The sequence below is a fragment of the Drosophila rhopaloa genome, unplaced genomic scaffold, assembly GCF_018152115.1.
Source record: "Drosophila rhopaloa isolate 14029-0021.01 unplaced genomic scaffold, ASM1815211v1 contig_2, whole genome shotgun sequence".
Classification (NCBI taxonomy): Eukaryota; Metazoa; Arthropoda; class Insecta; order Diptera; family Drosophilidae; genus Drosophila; species Drosophila rhopaloa.
The window spans coordinates 18,962,842-18,980,679 of NW_025335083.1; the positions used below are offsets into that span (position 1 = coordinate 18,962,842).

At 37.8% G+C, this 17,838-nt stretch overlaps 1 protein-coding gene and 1 non-coding gene across 2 annotated transcripts; both read left to right on the plus strand.

Annotated features, from left to right (window-relative positions):
* The first annotated feature begins 11,450 nt into the window (after positions 1–11,450).
* On the plus strand, positions 11,451–11,522 carry Trnam-cau. Its single transcript has one exon. It is a non-coding gene; the product is annotated as a tRNA-Met (tRNA).
* A 2,360-nt stretch (positions 11,523–13,882) lies between these two features.
* On the plus strand, positions 13,883–15,878 carry LOC108040936 (nucleolar protein dao-5). Its single transcript, XM_017118633.2, has 3 exons — positions 13,883–14,012; positions 14,074–14,929; positions 14,985–15,878. Exons 1-3 carry the CDS (start codon positions 13,930–13,932, stop codon positions 15,876–15,878), a joined length of 1,833 nt encoding a protein of 610 aa, XP_016974122.2. The 5' UTR covers positions 13,883–13,929.
* The last annotated feature ends 1,960 nt before the right edge of the window (positions 15,879–17,838 follow it).

Consider the following 17,838-nt stretch of genomic DNA (forward strand, 5'->3'; position numbering starts at 1 on the left):
TGTATTTTCAATAGTACAAGTTACCTTGGATTCTTTTATTCTAAATCTTATTATTTTATTAACATTTAATAAGGAAGGAAATCAGACAGATGTGTTGCTTATTTATTCTCCTTAATGTTTTGTCTTATTTTTTGAAATGTAAATGAAACTGTTTAATTCTTCTCATTTTGAGTTTACGTTTCGAAGTGTGTACCTCATGAAAATATTTATTTTTTGTGCATTTTAATTTTCTATGCTTAGGAAGACCACTGCTAATTAATGGAGACTCCCTGCCCTTCTTGGGCCAACTTGTATGACTAATTTCATTAGATGATTCAGGGCCAAAACCTGATTGAAGTTGGCCCCATCTTGCCTCCTCCAGCAACAACAAGTGGCACCATGTGCTCGCTCTGAAGTGGCGGCGCTACACTAAATTGCTTTTAATTATGGTAAAAAAAGAAGACAATAATAAAACAAAAAACACAAAAAATATGGGAATAAGAGTGAAAAGCTCCCGCTGTGCGCTTTATGGCTCCTGGCATACTTCACAACAGGCCGCAGAAGGACGCCCGGGCCGAGGACTCGGTTTCTAGGATCCAGGACCAAGGACCAAGGACCTAGGACCAAGGACCCCGAGGGGAAGCAGTTAAGTTTGGCTCTGGGTTTTGGTTGGGGCTTCGGTTCCAGTTTTATTTTCAGTTCGGTCTGCACTGGCAAGCAACAGAGCGGAAATGAATTGTTGAATGCAAAGACTGGGGAACTTTTCTATGGTGGTTTATGAACAATTCGAGCCAAAGTTGGTTGTTTTATTGCCTTCATTATTTCATTTGTTTCAATTAGCGACAGCTGTTTAGAAGCGGGTAAAAAGGAGTCAAGTCTGCGATTCAAATAATACCAAGTGGTGTAGGGGTGAATCAAGGTGTTAAGTTGAGTAATTAAATTGCAGGTGTTTTCATTGCTCCTCCTTTGAAGATTTATACAGAATATAATGACCGAGGTATTAGTTTATTTGCCATGAATTGAATACTTAATCTTTTATTGGTAATTTTCTTTGGTTAAACTGTTATGAACTTAATTTGACTTTGTCTTTGAACCCTAGATGGAATTGCATGTATATTAAAGTTGAATGAAAATGGGAAACTTAAGCTGCCGGCATTTTGTGGAGCACCATTAATACCTTACTAAATATTCTAACACGAATCTCCTGCACTTAAACTTTGCACCACTTTTATACATTTTCCCTGACTTTATTAAATTTCAACTTACCCAAAGGCCAAAAAAAAACGGCGTCCAGGCAGGTGAAAAATGGGTTCTGAAATTCAATAAAGTACGTGGGCAGTGTACAGTGACTGTAAAGTCCATAAAAAGTTGTATATATTTGGCTCTTCTTTGGTTAGTAAAATACTGATAATTAAGGTAAAATCGGTTGAGCATGCTTTAGGCATTTGGGATGGCTTGCGATTCGTCCTGTAAAACCAGATGGAATAAATAACATGCCCTGTTGTTTAAGCAAATAATTTCAGAACAACTCTTGAATGAAATCAAACAAAGGAACATGCAGTTGAACAGCCACAAGCGACTTCATTAACAATACAAACAGCAGCCGCATTTCTCATTTCAACAACAATTTATTTTGCCCTAGACCGGACCCTTCCACCTTGGTTACTTGCAGGTGAGGCGATTGCAGCTCGTTGGTTTGAGTTTATTCATGCGCGATTCTCGAGTTAAACATGGCATATAGCATGAAGGCATAGGTATGTATATATGTATATATTATAGACCTACTAGCAGGGGCCGTACGTGTCCACCGCCGGGGCTGTGTGACTTTTGCATATTAGCCGAGAACTAGTTGGTTAGCTTGCTTTTTAGCCAAGTTTCCAGTCGGGTCACGCGCAGCCCTACGACTTCTTCTTCTTGCGTCTTTGTTCGCACTGTCAACAATGTGTTATTTTATAAACTTGTATGCTGGCTAACTAACTTCCGGCATCATGATTGCACCAACAGCCAAACAGAATTCGAATCATGTCCACATTTAGTTTGGCAAATCAAAGAAATACCGAATTAAATGAAGTATAAGAAATCATTTCAAAGTGAATTAATATTTAATAACCCACAATGTTGAAATGGTCAGAGACATTTATATATTTCTAAAAATTAAAACGGCAAAAGTTTACTCGTAAAATAAAATATCAATTTCTGATCTCAATTAAAATAAATTAGAAACGAGAACGAAAGCTTGCTTTGCCAAGCCGATGTTTTAATACACTTTCAGTCACAACGATTATTAAAGTAAATAATTGCTGAACAAGAATATACATATATACTTAACAGGGTCAAAAACGTTTCTTGTCTGCGTGGCGAACTTTTAAACAAAATTGAAATCCCCTTAACAATGGTAGTAACCACTTCTTTTAAGATGAACAATACAAACAATAAGAAACAATCTACGTAAAACTTTAACAAAATTATTAAGTCACATCAACGTTTTGTCAGTGCAGCATTGGCTGTGAAAATATCCATTTTCCTCTCCTTACAATTCCAAACATGAGTTGCTCATGTTTGCTTTAATTTCTCCACTAAAAAACATGACTGAAAATTCCCGAACAAGAACAAATGCGGTCAGAGGGTCGCCCTTGACTTGATTCCCCCGAAACAAGTCCTTCTTCGGTCCTTCCCCGTTCGTCTGCCAGATGACAACCAAAAGTGTGGAATAGACAGACAGGCGGACGGGCTGGCACGTGCCTCCACATAAATATGTATGTAAAACAAATGCTGGAAATTAAATTGACTGAAATTTTATGGCCAAACTACGTGAAAGGCAGCGAAATGTTCACATAATTTGTGAACAATTGGCAAAGACAAGAGGCCAAAGACAGAGCAGTAAAGAAATTAAAGTTTCTCATCGAAAGAATTTAAGCTTAAATCTTTGGCAAGTGTACTACAATCAAGGTTTCGCAGTTGCAGTCTGCCGAACGATGCCATAAAACTCACTAACGATCTGCAGTCAGACAAAGGATGTGCTCTCGTTCGGTTGTCCTGGCTGTAAACTAACTGAAATTATCGTAAACGAATTTGTTATCTCTGGGTAACATGACAACCAGCTAAAACAATAAAATTTCATCTTTCGCTTCTGGGGAAATGGAGGGAGTATTCAAAGGCATCGGCGTGCGCCGGCTGCATTTCCCTTTATGTGCGCAGTTCTCTGGCCGAGATGAAAAGCGAGGGGAAAGCCGGGAAAGCGAATTCGGTCGGAAGGCAAAAGCCAAAAGTGTTTGACAGCAATATATGCGCCAGGCTGTGCGAGTACTTAGTGCACGCCCATGACTGAAATTATGTTCGCATCAGCAGATATTTATGCAGCCTAATGCATTTGGCTCAATGGGACTCGTAGATTTATGGCTTCGGGTCTGCATTCCAAAGGAGTGTTAGTTGGCCACCAGAAATTCCATTGAATTTTATTGAGATATCGTTACCGTTTCTTTAGACCAACGTAACATCTTAAACAGGGGATTTTAATCTTATTATGTTTTCTAGATAGCTCAAAGGAAAAAAAATTGTTACTGTATTAAAAGTCCGCTACTTTTACTGTTAAACATTTAATTAAACATTTTCTAAACTCAGGTAATTTAAAATCGTTCTGTTCTATACAACACCAAAAAGCTTTAAAAATAACGAAAATTGGCAAGCAAAAAATGTTTTTTTCAACTTTTTATGGTATTTTATTTTAGTACATACAAACAAAGTATAATTGGGACATTCATTCTCTGTTCTTCCTTTGTTGTCATGTGTAATTATGTGACTGCTTATATAAGAACGTGTTAACAGCTCCGTAAAAACACCGTAGCAGATAATGGTAACAGGCAATCGCCTTAAATAGACAACAATGTCGGGAAGGCATGATGCAAACGTCAGATAGGAAATCTGTGGCACTATTACAGACAACTGAGACATCGTCGGAGCCACATTATGGGTTTCAAGGGGACCTGGGGCGTGAAAGCAGCTTGGGGCAATAGATGCAGGCATCTTGTTGCAACATCGGCGCTGTTCTTGCCACTGGAGATGGCGGTGGTTGTCTGGGAGCCACTTCCGGGCTGAATGCAAGGGAAACACAAACAGTACCAGCTGTCCAAGGACTTCCCTCAATCGAAATAGCAACAAGAACTGCCCTGTGCGCCCAGAGATTGGTTTGTTATTCGTGTATTTGCCGGCATTGTTGACCAGCCACTTGGAGCACGTGGGATTTGTTTTGGGCCAGCCCCGAGAATTCCGGTTAGTCAATGGGGAGTGGTTGGTAAAGGGGAAATGGGGAGTTTACCACAGCATTGAATAGAATTGAGCAGCGCAGCTCAAACGTAAAGCACAAGTCCGCCCTGAATCTCGTGGCTTGCTGCCTCATAATTTCCTGCTAGAGAAGTACACGCAGCACCGAAAAAAACTTCAAAAAATTATATTATTCATCTCCAAATATATAGCCTCTTTTAGGTTATGAACGCCTTACAAAAATAAATGACAGTGTTCTGAACTATATATATTTTCTTAAACAAACATGGCTTAAGACCTTTAAAATCTAAATATGAACCATTATTAAGAGCTTATCTGAGGTAGATATTTAGCCTCTGATTTAAAATAATATGTACGTGGTCTGAAAAACAGTTCTTTGAAGTGGAGCATTCATAATCTTCCTTAGCTTTTATCTCTGGGATTGTGTGATCCCGCTGACCGCGGGAGTTTTTCATCAAAAGTCAGAAGTTATATAAGCACATGTCACGTCCGGAGCTGCTGGATGTGTGTGGATGTGGGTGACTGGGGCAGTCTGCATGTATGGTGTTGCCTGGTGACAAGGTGTTGGCTTTCACGTGGATTTTAGTTGCCGCCACGAGGCTCATCACCGCACCTGTCGTGGCCGTGTGATTAGCCAGGTGGCACGTAGCGGACCTGGCACCCAGCCAGATGCTTCTTCAATCAGATGTCAATTACGCTGAAGATTACCAGGGATTTGCGGCTCTTTTGTCCCTGGTCCTCTTTGAGCCAAGATTATGAGTGCTCTGGGACTATCTGCCATCTTTACTTCGAATCCATATATACACATGCGATGAGCGCCCTCGGTCATGTCAACAAGTCAATTGCTTAACATAAATTACTCATACGCCCCATCCAACCGGCCGCCTGCTATCGTTATTATTATTCCCCGGGGGCCACTTGGTCCTGCTCAATAGCAGTGTATAAATTTGTGAGCAAAAGATAAATAAGGCTTCCTGCTGTGGCGACCTTGAGCATGACGCAACATTAATTACGCTTGGATCGATAAACAACTTTGAAAATTTATAAAACTTTATTTAAATATTCTTTGAAAATATATCTCTTTATTATTTACAGTTTTTTGAGTCGCTTACCAGCTTATCGTTTGAGTAAAACTCATAAAAACATATATTATTATTTAAAAAAAAATGAAAAGCCACTTTCAACAATGCCTGCAGGGGCAGCAACAGCTTGCTGCTTAAAAATCATTGTAAAAAGTCAACACTCGATGAAAATTTAATCGATATGCAAACGCGTATAAATTTCAGAGAATATGGCCAGCAACAGTTGGCTTTAATGGATGCGATCCGCTTCGAAAAGTTGCCTACTTTTTATCGCTAACTTTTAAGTCTTGTGCGGATAAATATATGTACATATATTTGAGGTGCTCAAACGAGGGATATATCCGCACGGTAACCTCTTTTTTTTGGAGGTTTGCCACCTGCTGGCAACCGGCAAATGTAAATAAGCATAAAATCCAATTTTCTGTTGGCTCCCTGCGTGTTTGCACGGCGTCTTCTGCTTTTGTGGAGCATCTCCTTCGCCGCCTGCTGCCAGTGCTGCTCATGTCCTGTCAGGATACGGAAAGGGGATGTCAAACCCACTTGAAGATTTGCAATCAACGCCCCAGGCAAAAAGCAGGCAGGTGAGCATCAATTGAAGCCGTTCCCCTTTTGATCTCCTCCACGTTCATTTGCCCTGACAGCCGAAAGCTTACTGAAATTCAGCCAATTTGGGTCACTCAGGGTGCGTTGAAGGAGCCTTTAAGAGAAATAGCATGTTACGTAATAATTTATGATTACCTCATGTGGAAGGGAAGCTGCAAAAAAAGGTTTACTGCCAACTGACAGCCGACTTTGCGGCTAATCTAAATAACATAATCAGATTTGTCAGGCGAAACAAAAAGTGGCAAGGAACTGACCGGAATTCGCATATGTTCCCACTTGAGTTGAACACATTTGGCAACGTCATTTACATATTTGACTTGATAAAAAAGGTTTCAAACTACACAGCATGCTTAAGCAGTCGTTTTTTACTATTTTTTATTCTTGGTTCTGGGACATCTGTGAAAACTACAAAATATTTTCCTGGAGGTTGAGATTTTACTAGAGATTATTCTGTTTACAGTCTTCTTCTTTATTTTATTTCAAATTTTAATATTTTTTAACAAGTAAGCACTGGACAACAATTTAGAAGGGTAGAACAGGTGCTGAAAACTGATATTTTTATTTAAATATATATATATATATATAGAAAATCAATTGGAATAAAAAAAATTGAGAACATATAATCAATAATCTCCATAAATTTTGTATGTTAAAGGAGTTTCTTACTTTGTTTAGAGGTGTTTTTGTTTGGTTAATCTTTTAGCCATTCAAAAATAAGCTACTTGATTGGTATTGATTGAATCCTCGTTTTAGGTTGAGCATTGTGGCTGAATGCCCCGGATTACCCCACATTATTCGATTGCTTTCTTTGCTATGCAAACTCAACCAGTTTTAGTTACCGACTCATCTGTAAATACATTACCATGTCCACACATGCATTTGCATCAGAATGCGTTTGTTTGTGAATTTGTGTGAGTAGGTGGCATACTGGATTTCCCCCCACTTATTTCCTATCTCTCATTTGAATTTTGTGTGCAAAATTGTGTGTACCAAGAAAATAATAGATATAAGGGCATTGTTGATTGCAGAAATTTTTGAGTTATGAGCTGGCTTGTTATGGCACTATCTGATTGGGTTTTGGTACATATTTGGGCCTTTGGGAAATGGTTATTAAATTCTTGCAGTGCGTCCAAAAGATCTACTTAAAAACAACAATTTTTAATAGAAATTATTCAGATTCATGCATTTTTTTGTAATTTGTGAATAAATATTCTTATGCATTTATTCAAATTTTAAACTTTTACTGATGCGACAGCTGGGGCAAGTGTCTTTAAATCGATTAGCATAAAACTGATAATAAACTAAACTTATGCTGTTGTCGAAAAGCCAACAGCTTGAACATCAGCAGAAGCGAATGACATGAATTTTGTTTCGAGAAAATGCTGGCAAACATTTTGCCTGACAAAAAACAAAAGCGAAGACAACAAAAACAGCTTTATTTAAGCACTTTTGTCCCCACTGTTCAACCACCTTTTCGACTTTCCTTGCCAGCCAAGGACACTTTAGCCTGCCAAAGATTATCAGTTCCACTTTAAATTATTATGATGGCACTGCCATCACCCCCGAGTCCTCCCAATAAATTACGGCTCGTCCTGGAAAAAGGAGCATCTACAGAAACCCAAAAACAAAAGGGAGCGTATATCAATTTGGTGTTTTCCTTTTGCTTTCGCCGCTTATCTTCATTTCTGGGGCACCGTCGGGTTTATGGTCAATTTTAGATTTTATATTCGCAGCTTTCGGTTTCTTATTGTTTTTCCGCGTGCCCTTTCCCCGAACACCTCCACAATCGCGTATTTATTTTTGAATTTTTTTCCATTTTCGTTTGATTTTATCGGCGTGCAAGCAACTTGTTTGCTTTCACTTTGCTTCGCTTTTGTTGCAGTTTTATTGGCTGGATTTTAAATCAATTGGGGCTTTTATTTCGCTCTAGACTTTGCTTTTGCCGTTTCAATTTGTCGTTCGATATTCAGCGGTTTTGTCAAAGGAAAATAATCTTGATAGGTATAGTATTTTTTTTGGTATAATCGAAATCGTTGAAAATAGCAAAATGGAAGTCACTATTTTTTCTGAAACGCTATCGCTTTGGATTTTTAGCAAAATTGTCCCGAATCAGCCATTCCCATGACTTTTCCGAAAATATTTGATAAGCTTTCAGCTGCTATTTTGCAACGTTTCTAAATCGAAATGTAAATTTCCCATTTGTCTGGCGCTGGAGATTAATGATAGCTGATACTTTAAGCCGCTTTCGTCTACAGGTTTCGCTTTTTATGGTAGCTTAGATTATTCTGCATTGTTTTGGCACTTCGGCTTTTGTATTTCTTGTAAGTCTCTTTGTTTTGGCAATAAATTAGGAGATAATTGTATAAGTGGCGTGGTATGTAAGTAATAAAAACAAATTAATTTTGTTTTTGTTCTAGGCAAAGAATAATTAATTTTTATCGAAATGTAAACGTGGAAATACATTTTTTATTGTTTTCTTCATGTAAACTTAAGGGAACATTCTTGGCATTATTCTTCAATATTTTTTTAAAAACCCCCACTGCTTTACTATTCTTAACTCAGTGCTAATCTGCCAATTAATATACAGTATGCAAACGCTTATAGTTAATATTAGAGCACCAGCCTCCAAGGTCAGATTCAAGAAGTTCACTATGAAGTTCAATAAACGGAAAGACTCTTGTTGTGGCTGTGGCACTTATGACGGTCTATTGTAATTTATTGGTGCTGTTAAGCCGTTTGCAGTCCTTTCGCTTAAACACGCGTTGACCCTTTTATCCACAGAATTTTGGCAATAAAAGATATTATTGAGTACAATTCAAAGAGTTTTTTGGTCGTATACCTAATTGCTGATCTTTAAAGAAAAAGTGGGGTACCGAAAAGAAACATCTTTTAATTTGCTAAAGAGAAAATCAAGGATTATTTTCGTGAATGTTAATAATGAAAAAATTCGAAAAAACCGAGTACCTCAGTGAACCGCCAGCCTTCAGCATTCGTTTTGCACTAACTTTAAAAAGTCCTAATGTAGCATTACCGAACTGTAAACTAACAGTTTTATTACATAGGGAAATTTATCCAAGGATAAGTTCGAAAAGCCTCTCCCAACCGTGCAACATGTTCGCTGCAACATGCTGCAAAAGGAAACTTCCTTTTATTTGTTTACGCATTGTGTGGAACTTGTCACAGATCCACTGAGTATTTTTAGGGTAGAAACCTGTTGCTTATTTTTTGATGAAATTACTTCCCATCTTGATTACTCATTTTATGAAATCTTTCTATTCACATTCTTAATTAAATTGTTTTAAATTAACGGATCAAAAGTTTTCATCCACCTCAATTCTTGCTCAACTGAACAATTAAGTCATTTCTGCTTCAAGTTTTTAATTGAAAATTATGAGAAAATTACTATCAACGGCTAAGTGCGTATGTGTGTTGTCTGCTGAAAAGTGTCGCTTCGCACAAATAAATGTGTATACATAGCTGGTAATGACTCTGGCAGACACCCAACCTTCATGCGAAACATTGACGAACCGCCGCACTTTCTAAGCGAAACTTTTTCATTGCCCTCGGAGTGCAACTAAGTGAAGACCCACTTTTGGTGGCAAGCACTGAAATTTAATATGTCAGTGCGTGTGTGAATAGAAAATTTAATTACTGCGGCTTCAGATTGGCAACAAGGACGGTTTTGACATGCAGGGAACCTTTTTTTGTAGGCAAAATACTGCTCTGTAAAAAAAAACTTTATTTATAGATTTATATGGAAATTCTCTGAACCTTTGAAATAATTTATAATTTGAATATTTTTTTTTTGACTTTATGAGTATAAGCACATAAATTGGATCTTAAATTAAATTTATGTCATTTGTTCATTTTTTGAATCAGGATTTAATAGTTATACGCTAAGAAACAATAATTGAGTAATACTTGAGTAATCAATGATGAATTATTAACCTACAATAAAATATCTATTGTCCTAGCTTCACTTTAAAGACTCAACCCCAAATAAAAAAGTAAGCAGACACTTAGATAATTTAAAGAGAATTTAACAGGGTGCAACTAATAAAAAGTTTTGCGCCTAAACTGTTTTTGGCTGACAAATATTTTAAAAGCTTACGCGCCTGTAGAAACATAAAAATCAAGCTCGGTTGGTTGTTGCTGGGAAAAAAATTAAAAAGAAAGAGCGAAGCAAACTTTTGCAATCGCTCATGGGCTGTCAGACTTAACGGTAAAAGGAAAACCGAAGTTTTTGTTTTTTAATTTATGAGCCACAAACCATAACCTGATTATGAAGAAGACTGGTCAGCAGCTGAGGAGTTTGAATACCATTATCTAAAGTAATCAATTAGGCCAATATTTAAAGAAGGCAATAACTTTTTGTTAGTCCTACAGTTCTCCAATGTCCGTTTATTTTTATGGGAAATAGATTATTCAAAAATCCCTCAATTAAATTTTATGTCCGCCCGTTTTCGATCGAAAGTCCACAACATCCTTTTATAGCTTGAGAAATGTTCATTTGCATTTTTATGATTTAATTTTCCAAATGCATTGCAATCAGCGGGAAATTGTCTATATTTATGGGATCCTTCCACACTTCCGGTAAATATATCATTAAAATCTAATAAAGAGATTTTACGTCTTTGTTTTGTTGTATTAAATGTGTGCCTATTTATAACCAAAAATAAAACAAAACTTTGAGTTTTTTGTTTATACTATTGGCATTTTTGGTTGTTGGTGAAAAACTCACATTATGTATGTATAATGAAATTATTGTGAATTGAGTCATGCATGTGGCAAAGAACACATTCATAATATAAAAATAAATAAACACAATTAAGTGATTACTATTACTTTGAACATAAATTGGGTTAAAATCAACTGGTTATATGAAATAAATTCAATTATTTTTTAATAATACAATAATTTTATTATATTATATTCCATGGCAAAGTTTATTTGGAAATATTTCCGCATCCGCGTTTCCTTTTGACATAAATGTCAAATAAACATTTTTAAGCTTTATTGCTGCACTTAGAGAGTAAGGGACTTTTAAAAAGTGGACTTCGCCAGAGGTTTGCTGAATGGCTTCGTTAATCTGCCACACGTTTCCTATTCGTCAAATGGGAAAATAAAAATAGTTTACGACTGCTTGGCTTTATTACTAGCTGCTGACGAAATATATTTGAAAGCTAACGAACTCCATAATATTTATATAACAAAACGAAAAGTGTAATTTAATGCTCTTCGAAGACGGTTTACAGACTGAGAACCAAAGAGGTTAAAGAGGGGTTCAAGTTCAAAGAGTTGGTAATAGAGAGATCCAAGCGGATTTATTATAATATTTATGTTGTACTCCAAACCTGTCATAATAATTTCAAACTTTATTATATTCCTGCTAGTTCAATATGATCGATTATCATACCATCACTTCCGTTAATTTGTGAAATTTTTGTTTATGTTTTTCTGTTTTTCACCCTTAAATTTGGATGCTTATTTGAATAATTATATACTAGCAGAGTGGCGCAGTGGAAGCGTGCTGGGCCCATAACCCAGAGGTCCGAGGATCGAAACCTTGCTCTGCTAAAGTAATGCTACACTTTTTTTTAACTATATTATTTTATATAATATATTAACATTTTTTTTATATTTTCTTTATCAAATAAAAGTTTTATCCTCCCTAAGTATTCTATTTCACAAGTCCAAGATCACGTAAGAACTATTTATTTGTTAAAACGCAATGTGTGTTTTTAAAGAAGTCAGAGAATGTAGCTTCTGGAAATGCAAAAGTCCCAGACATTTCCCAATGCCACTCACAGACAGGATTCGTCTTTCTGCTGCAGATTGGCCGGCAAATGCAAATTGATGCTGAAAGCACAAATCTTTAATCAGGATTTTATTCCGCATTCACCTGAATGTTCATACGTACAATATAATCGTATGTCTGCCTGGGATTTTTTTATCTTTGGCTGCAATTCGATTCTGGTTCCCTTTTCCTTGTGAGACGCCAGTAATTTTATTGCTGCCTTTTGACTGCTCACAAAGGCAGTTCCTTGGCTTTCAAATCGCTTGCCGATAACATTTTCCATTCGTCGGCAGAAATTTAACTTAACGGGCCACAAGCAAATCGAAGTTGCGGCAGTTGGATTTCCCAGTGGGGAATCTTAAACTGATGAACCATTCCTTTGAATGAATATTAAATCATGTCTAAAAAAAGTAACCTTTTTGAGGTACTAAATTTATGTCTTAGGTGTCACAAATCTCTCCAAATAAAAGTTCTTTAATTCATTTTAATTAAAAATGAGTAAAGAAAACTTGGAAAGTAGGAAATAGCACTGGATGCACTGGATTTTCCCTAACTTAAATCTAGACCATTTTTGGCTTTGAGCAAGCCATGTTTACACAATATTTTTTACGGACTTTGTTGTGCTGCCTTCTACCCTTAACATTTGTTTTTGTCCACCTGCCAATCGTAAGCTTTTTTAGGTCAGATGACCGGCGTTCTGCGGTCAAAATGCAATTGTTTTCATCTGCTGTCCCAGGCCTTAAAGTGTGATGGAGCCATCTCGTTTTTTTCGCAGCACGAGCACATGCCGTGTGTGCACAATTAATCAAACAACGGGCAAAAAACAGACTGCAAAAACAAGAAATATTCAATTATTCATATGCAATGTTAACCCGAATGTGTGGCACATAACCACAAACAGGCGTCGCCCAACATAATGTTGATAAGTGTAAATGCCATCTGTAAATGTTGTTCGTGCCACGCCCATTCGAGTTTTGGGGGCTGACAAAAAATTAAAGTCAGAGTGGTTGTGACATAAAAATTGAGTGGGCTGATATTTATGGTAGCGAAAGGGAAATAGCTTAATTTGATTGGAAGGAAACTAATTGAGTGTGTCAGGTGTCCATTGTCTTTTCAGATTTATATTTTTGAAGTAATAAAGATGTAGTGGTATCTTCCTTTTAAATATTAAATTCTATCAAACTTCTGCATTGTCCCAAGTGTAAGAATGCGCAATTTAACTATCTAAATTGCAAAAACCTGGCACATGATGGAAAAAACGTTAATGACACCACTGGGATGTAGCGCCAAAAATGGAAAAACGAGAAGGAAATAGATAGCACACATTGTGGGTGGTCACAAAAACAGCATTAGGTGAAGGGTTCTGCAAAATTTGTTGGCCATGTGGGTAAACAAGAAAGTTAATTGCTTGCACAAGTACAAAATGCGATAAGGAACTACATGCAAAAGTTATGAAATAATTAAATGTAAGCTGATTGCTCAGGATATTGGACAATTGTTAACTACGATGAGGTTCCTTAAATAAAAGTTAAAGAATTCACATACCATTTTAGTGCTTAGCCTTCCTTTACATTTGATCTATTATTTTGAAGACTTTCAGTGAAATAATTGTAAAACAAAATATTTGTGTGACCTTAACATTCTGCTATGACAGATGATGCAAGGCCTCTAGGATTGCCATCCTTCTTACTAGTTTGTAAGTCTACTATCGCAAGTTCATATAAAATTTACCGCCAGGCAGTAAACTGGTAATACAAAATTGTACCATGTGCAGTCGTAAATAAATTATTCATGGCCCAAAAACAGAGCTAGTCCGATGGAAATGGAAATGGAGTTGCAATTGCAACAGAGCACATCGAAGTTGAATGAATTTTTAGTACTTTGGGAGACCGAAAAACAATAAAAAAGATTTTGTGGCATGGTTTTTGTTTCGCAATTGGCTGAGCTGCGAAATTCAATTGACAACAGGGGCTACACTTTGGGATTCGATATTCGAAATGCCGAAAAGCAGGCGGACCGTATCACTCAAAGATGAAATGTCATTGCACAAAGCAAAATATTCTGTACTAAACCGATGACATTTGGAAATCAGAAATGCCAGTTGTGCATAGGAGAATAATTGCAGTAGAGAGTACCTCATCAATTGGATACAACCACGGACTAATTGATCCATTCACTGAGAATAAGATGCCCACGGAAACGGATCCTGTGCCGACCACCCCGGAACTCTATTGCCTGTGCCGACAGAGCCGTGCGGATGAATTTATGATGTAGGTGGCGTCGGTCAACCCATATATCCTTGTCTCTGACCTTGTTCCATATCCTGTTTAGCTGCTGCGACAACTGCAACGAGTGGTACCATGGCACTTGCATCGGACTGAGTGCGGAAGTCGGACAGAGCTATGACAGCTTCTATTGCCTCAGATGCCGGCGCAGGAACAGACGGCTAAAGTCCACATACAAAAGTGATCCATCCTGTCCTGATATTCCGAAGGAGGAACCGAAGGAGGATCGCATGCCGAAAACAGCCAGAATAATCAATTCAGCCATGAATCGGCGGAAATCCATGTGCGGCTCGTTGGCAGCTCTTCCGGAAAAGTCCAAAGCGAAACCTCCTGCGGCTGCCACCAAACCTCCAAAACGAGGCAACCAACTCTCAAGTGCAGCGACCAAAAAACCAGTCGGAGCTGCAAAGAAGGCGGCAGTTAAACCAGTCAATGGAGCTGGAAAGTTGGACTCAAAACCAGTCGAAGTGGGCCGATGGATATATCCAAAGCCAGGAGCCAAGAAGTCGGACTCCAAGCCAATCGAAGTAACCAAGAAGATTGATCCAAAACCAGCGGCGGCAGCCAAGAAGATAGATCCCAAACCAGTCGAAGCCGTCAAGAAGATGGATCCAAAACCAGTCAAGAAGTCCTTCGAATCGAAAGGAACGCAATGCGATTTGTTTCGTGAATTGGCCTCGCAATCCAATGATGATCAGAATCCAAGTCCACCGGGTAAGTCCGGCAAGAAGAGGGGCATCTGCTTCACCTACAACTGCGATGAGAGGGCTCGACCGGAGTCTAGATACTGTTCCGATGAGTGTGGCAGCTTCACCGCCCTTACGAGAGTGTTCGCCTCCATGCCGCAATTGCTTCCTGGTTGGGGATCTGGTTCTGATGGATCGAGGTCCAAGGATTTGATCGTAAGAACGCTAATTTAGTTACCATTGATGCAGAATTTAATTTAAATTATTTCAGCAGGTTTTGAGCAACAGTCAGAACAACATGCTCACGGAAAATGATACGGAAAATAGTCATGTGTCAAGGAAAAGTCCACAGCCAACTGAGCCGGAAAAGAAGGCAGAATCTGATGCTAAAAAGGCAAAAGGAGATGATAAAGGAAGACTTGATTTTTCCTCCAGAAGGAAGTCGAGATCTTCGCGACATCAAAGTCCCAAGCCGGTAGACAGCCCAGCCAAAAAACCGAAGCTCCAGGATGATTTATCTGTAACTAAATCCAAAAGCTCAAAAAAATCAAAGACGGAATCCCATAATTCTGATTCTGAGTCACCACAAACTACAAACAAAACTACTTTAAATCGCCGAGCAGAGAAACGATCTTTAACTCTAACTTTTTCCAAAGAATTGGAGATTATTCCCTCCAGACGTTTAAGGATCGAGTCTGTTAACAAAACATCTAATACACTACCTAATTCGCCAAGCCACTTGCCTGAACAAAAAACACAATCAATACAATCAACTCCTAGGGTTTTAAAAATACTTAATACCCAAAAGGTAAACAATACTTCCTCAAAAGCAGCACTTGATCAAAATAAGAAACTTACTCTATCGAAAACCCCAAACATAAGTCAAAACACAAGTCCATTCCCCTCGCCGAAACATACAAAATCAATTTCTGGGACTGCCAACCTAGAAAAACCCAGTAAGGTGTTTTATTGCGAACCAAAATCAGAAAACTGCGAAAAAATGAAGACGATCAATCGCTTAGTTTCTCAACTTTTACCCGAGCAGAAGGCCCTTTTGGCCAGAAAGAGGATGATGATGAAGATAGCCATGGAACAGCAGCTACGAGTGGAACCAGGTGACTACAAGGAGGGCAAGTCCAAGGGTCCTCCGATAAGAACTTCTTAAAACACTGAACAACGTACCCATAATTAATACAAATAAATCACATGTCACATTTCGTCTTGTAGACTGCAAAGCAAGAACGAATCCTTTCTGCAGCTGCTGTGAAATCAAACAACCTTTTAGAGAATAAATCTTTGAAAGTGTCACATTTGTTGACCAACGAAAGTTTCAATTTTGGCACGTCCCCTGGGCGTTTACGTGATGTGAACCTTCCATCAAATTTCCATCAGTCAATGGTTTGGAACAATGGCACAAACAAAAAAGCCAACCTAAGCTTAAACCAAAACTAAAATTTGCGTCTCTATTCTGCATTCGTGATTTCGGGGATTTTGTATAAATATTTTATTACTACACTCAACGCATTTATCTTAGTGGAACCAAAGCAAAAAAAAAATCGAGGGAAATGAATTATTTCGGATGGCTTTTGGGCCACATTTTGATTTGTTTTGGCTGTTGCCGATTTTTCACACGTTGAGAAAGTTATTTTGCCGCCCATAAAATTGATATATGAGTCAGCTTTTGTGGGTGTCCTAAGGATATGTTTTCATTATTCAGTTGGTGCTTTTTTATCGGGGCTTATTGGCTCTAGGAATGTCATTTGCAGCATTTCCTTTTATTTCATTATTCATATCTAGTTTACCTACTGCGCCAATCATTCATATGCCATGTGTTACGGCAATGAAATAAAAAACCGTGACAATGATTGACAGTTTTGCGCATTTCTTGCATCGCAATTGAATATTTTTCCAGGCCCCCCCTGAGACTGTCGTAAAATATGAACATAAAAAAGCATTGCAATAACTAGATATGGCCACTAAATTTTATATTGCACAACTGTCAATTTCCAGTGCAAAATAAAACCGAAGTCTGGGCAAGTTTTATACCCAATTAGGGGACCATTTGCGCGGTTCATTAAAGTTTGATAGCTTCACTTTTAGTCGCGGTTTGTTTTGAAATCCGAACTTCGTCTGCTAACTTTTAAGCCGATTGCAGAAATTTGAGTTGCGCGGATTTAATTCTTGCAAAAAATATTCTCTTTACCGTCAAGTTGCAATATGAGATTTTAGTCTTTTCGTCGCCTGGGTAAGCTTATGTTTAATTTTCCACTCAACAAAAAATATTACGTTACTCCCTCAAGAATGTTTTGTATACTTTCTGAGTGGGAAATTGTCTCATGTGCTTGCTTTGTGGGAAGCTGAAAAGGGAGTTCCTCGTTTCCATCGCTCAACACAAATTGAAACTGCCTCAAGCTGTCCTTGGTGTCTTATTAAAATTTTACCATATTTGCGTAACTGTGTTTGCGAAAAATGTAAACATTTGGATAAAACTCTCCGACGGAGTGCATAATTTAATTTACCTTTAGGGAAAAGCCAATCAAGGTGGGCTCTTTACATATTTTTAAAATCGATTATAAAATAATAAATAAAATCTAAATTTAATTGACAAACTTTCTGAGTATCAAAATAGTTTTTATTCGAATTTTTTTTTGCCGTTTCTTAAACTAGATTTATTTATTTTGTTTAGTTTCTGAACTTTTTTAACAAGCCACGAACTTTCCATAACTAACGCTAATTCCCGTGTTGAATTTTTCAGCGATTTTATTGGTTATTTATGATGGGTTTTTGCTCAAGCTTTTGAGTGGCATCCATTGCTTTGGCGCCCTTTAAGCAACCACATGACACCATAACCCGTCACCAACTGTTGACATCGTCCTTTAAAAAGGTTAATTGTGTCGTTCTAATGTCTTTAGCCATCCATGTGCGTGGCTTACGTGTTTGGGGTTCGAAAGAGGGAAAACAGGGGAGCCACAAAAGATTTGCCACCAGGAACACGTTTTGTTTCAGTTTCTACCCTCAAGACAGGAAAAATGCTTTCGATCTACGTGATGCTCGTCCCTCTTTGGTTTCGCTTAATGGGGAGTAAATGGTTTTATTTCTATTTACGTTATGTTGCAGCTTGAAAT

What these genes read in the sequence shown, in the direction of transcription:
- LOC108040936 (XM_017118633.2), top strand. Translation starts at nt 13,930, where the DNA reads ATGCCCACGGAAACGGATCCTGTGCCGACCACCCCGGAACTCTATTGC. An exon ending in CGTGCGGATGAATTTATGAT is followed by an intron (nt 14,013 to 14,073) that starts GTAGGTGGCGTC and finishes TATCCTGTTTAG; the next exon opens with CTGCTGCGACAACTGCAACG. An exon ending in CGAGGTCCAAGGATTTGATC is followed by an intron (nt 14,930 to 14,984) that starts GTAAGAACGCTA and finishes AAATTATTTCAG; the next exon opens with CAGGTTTTGAGCAACAGTCA.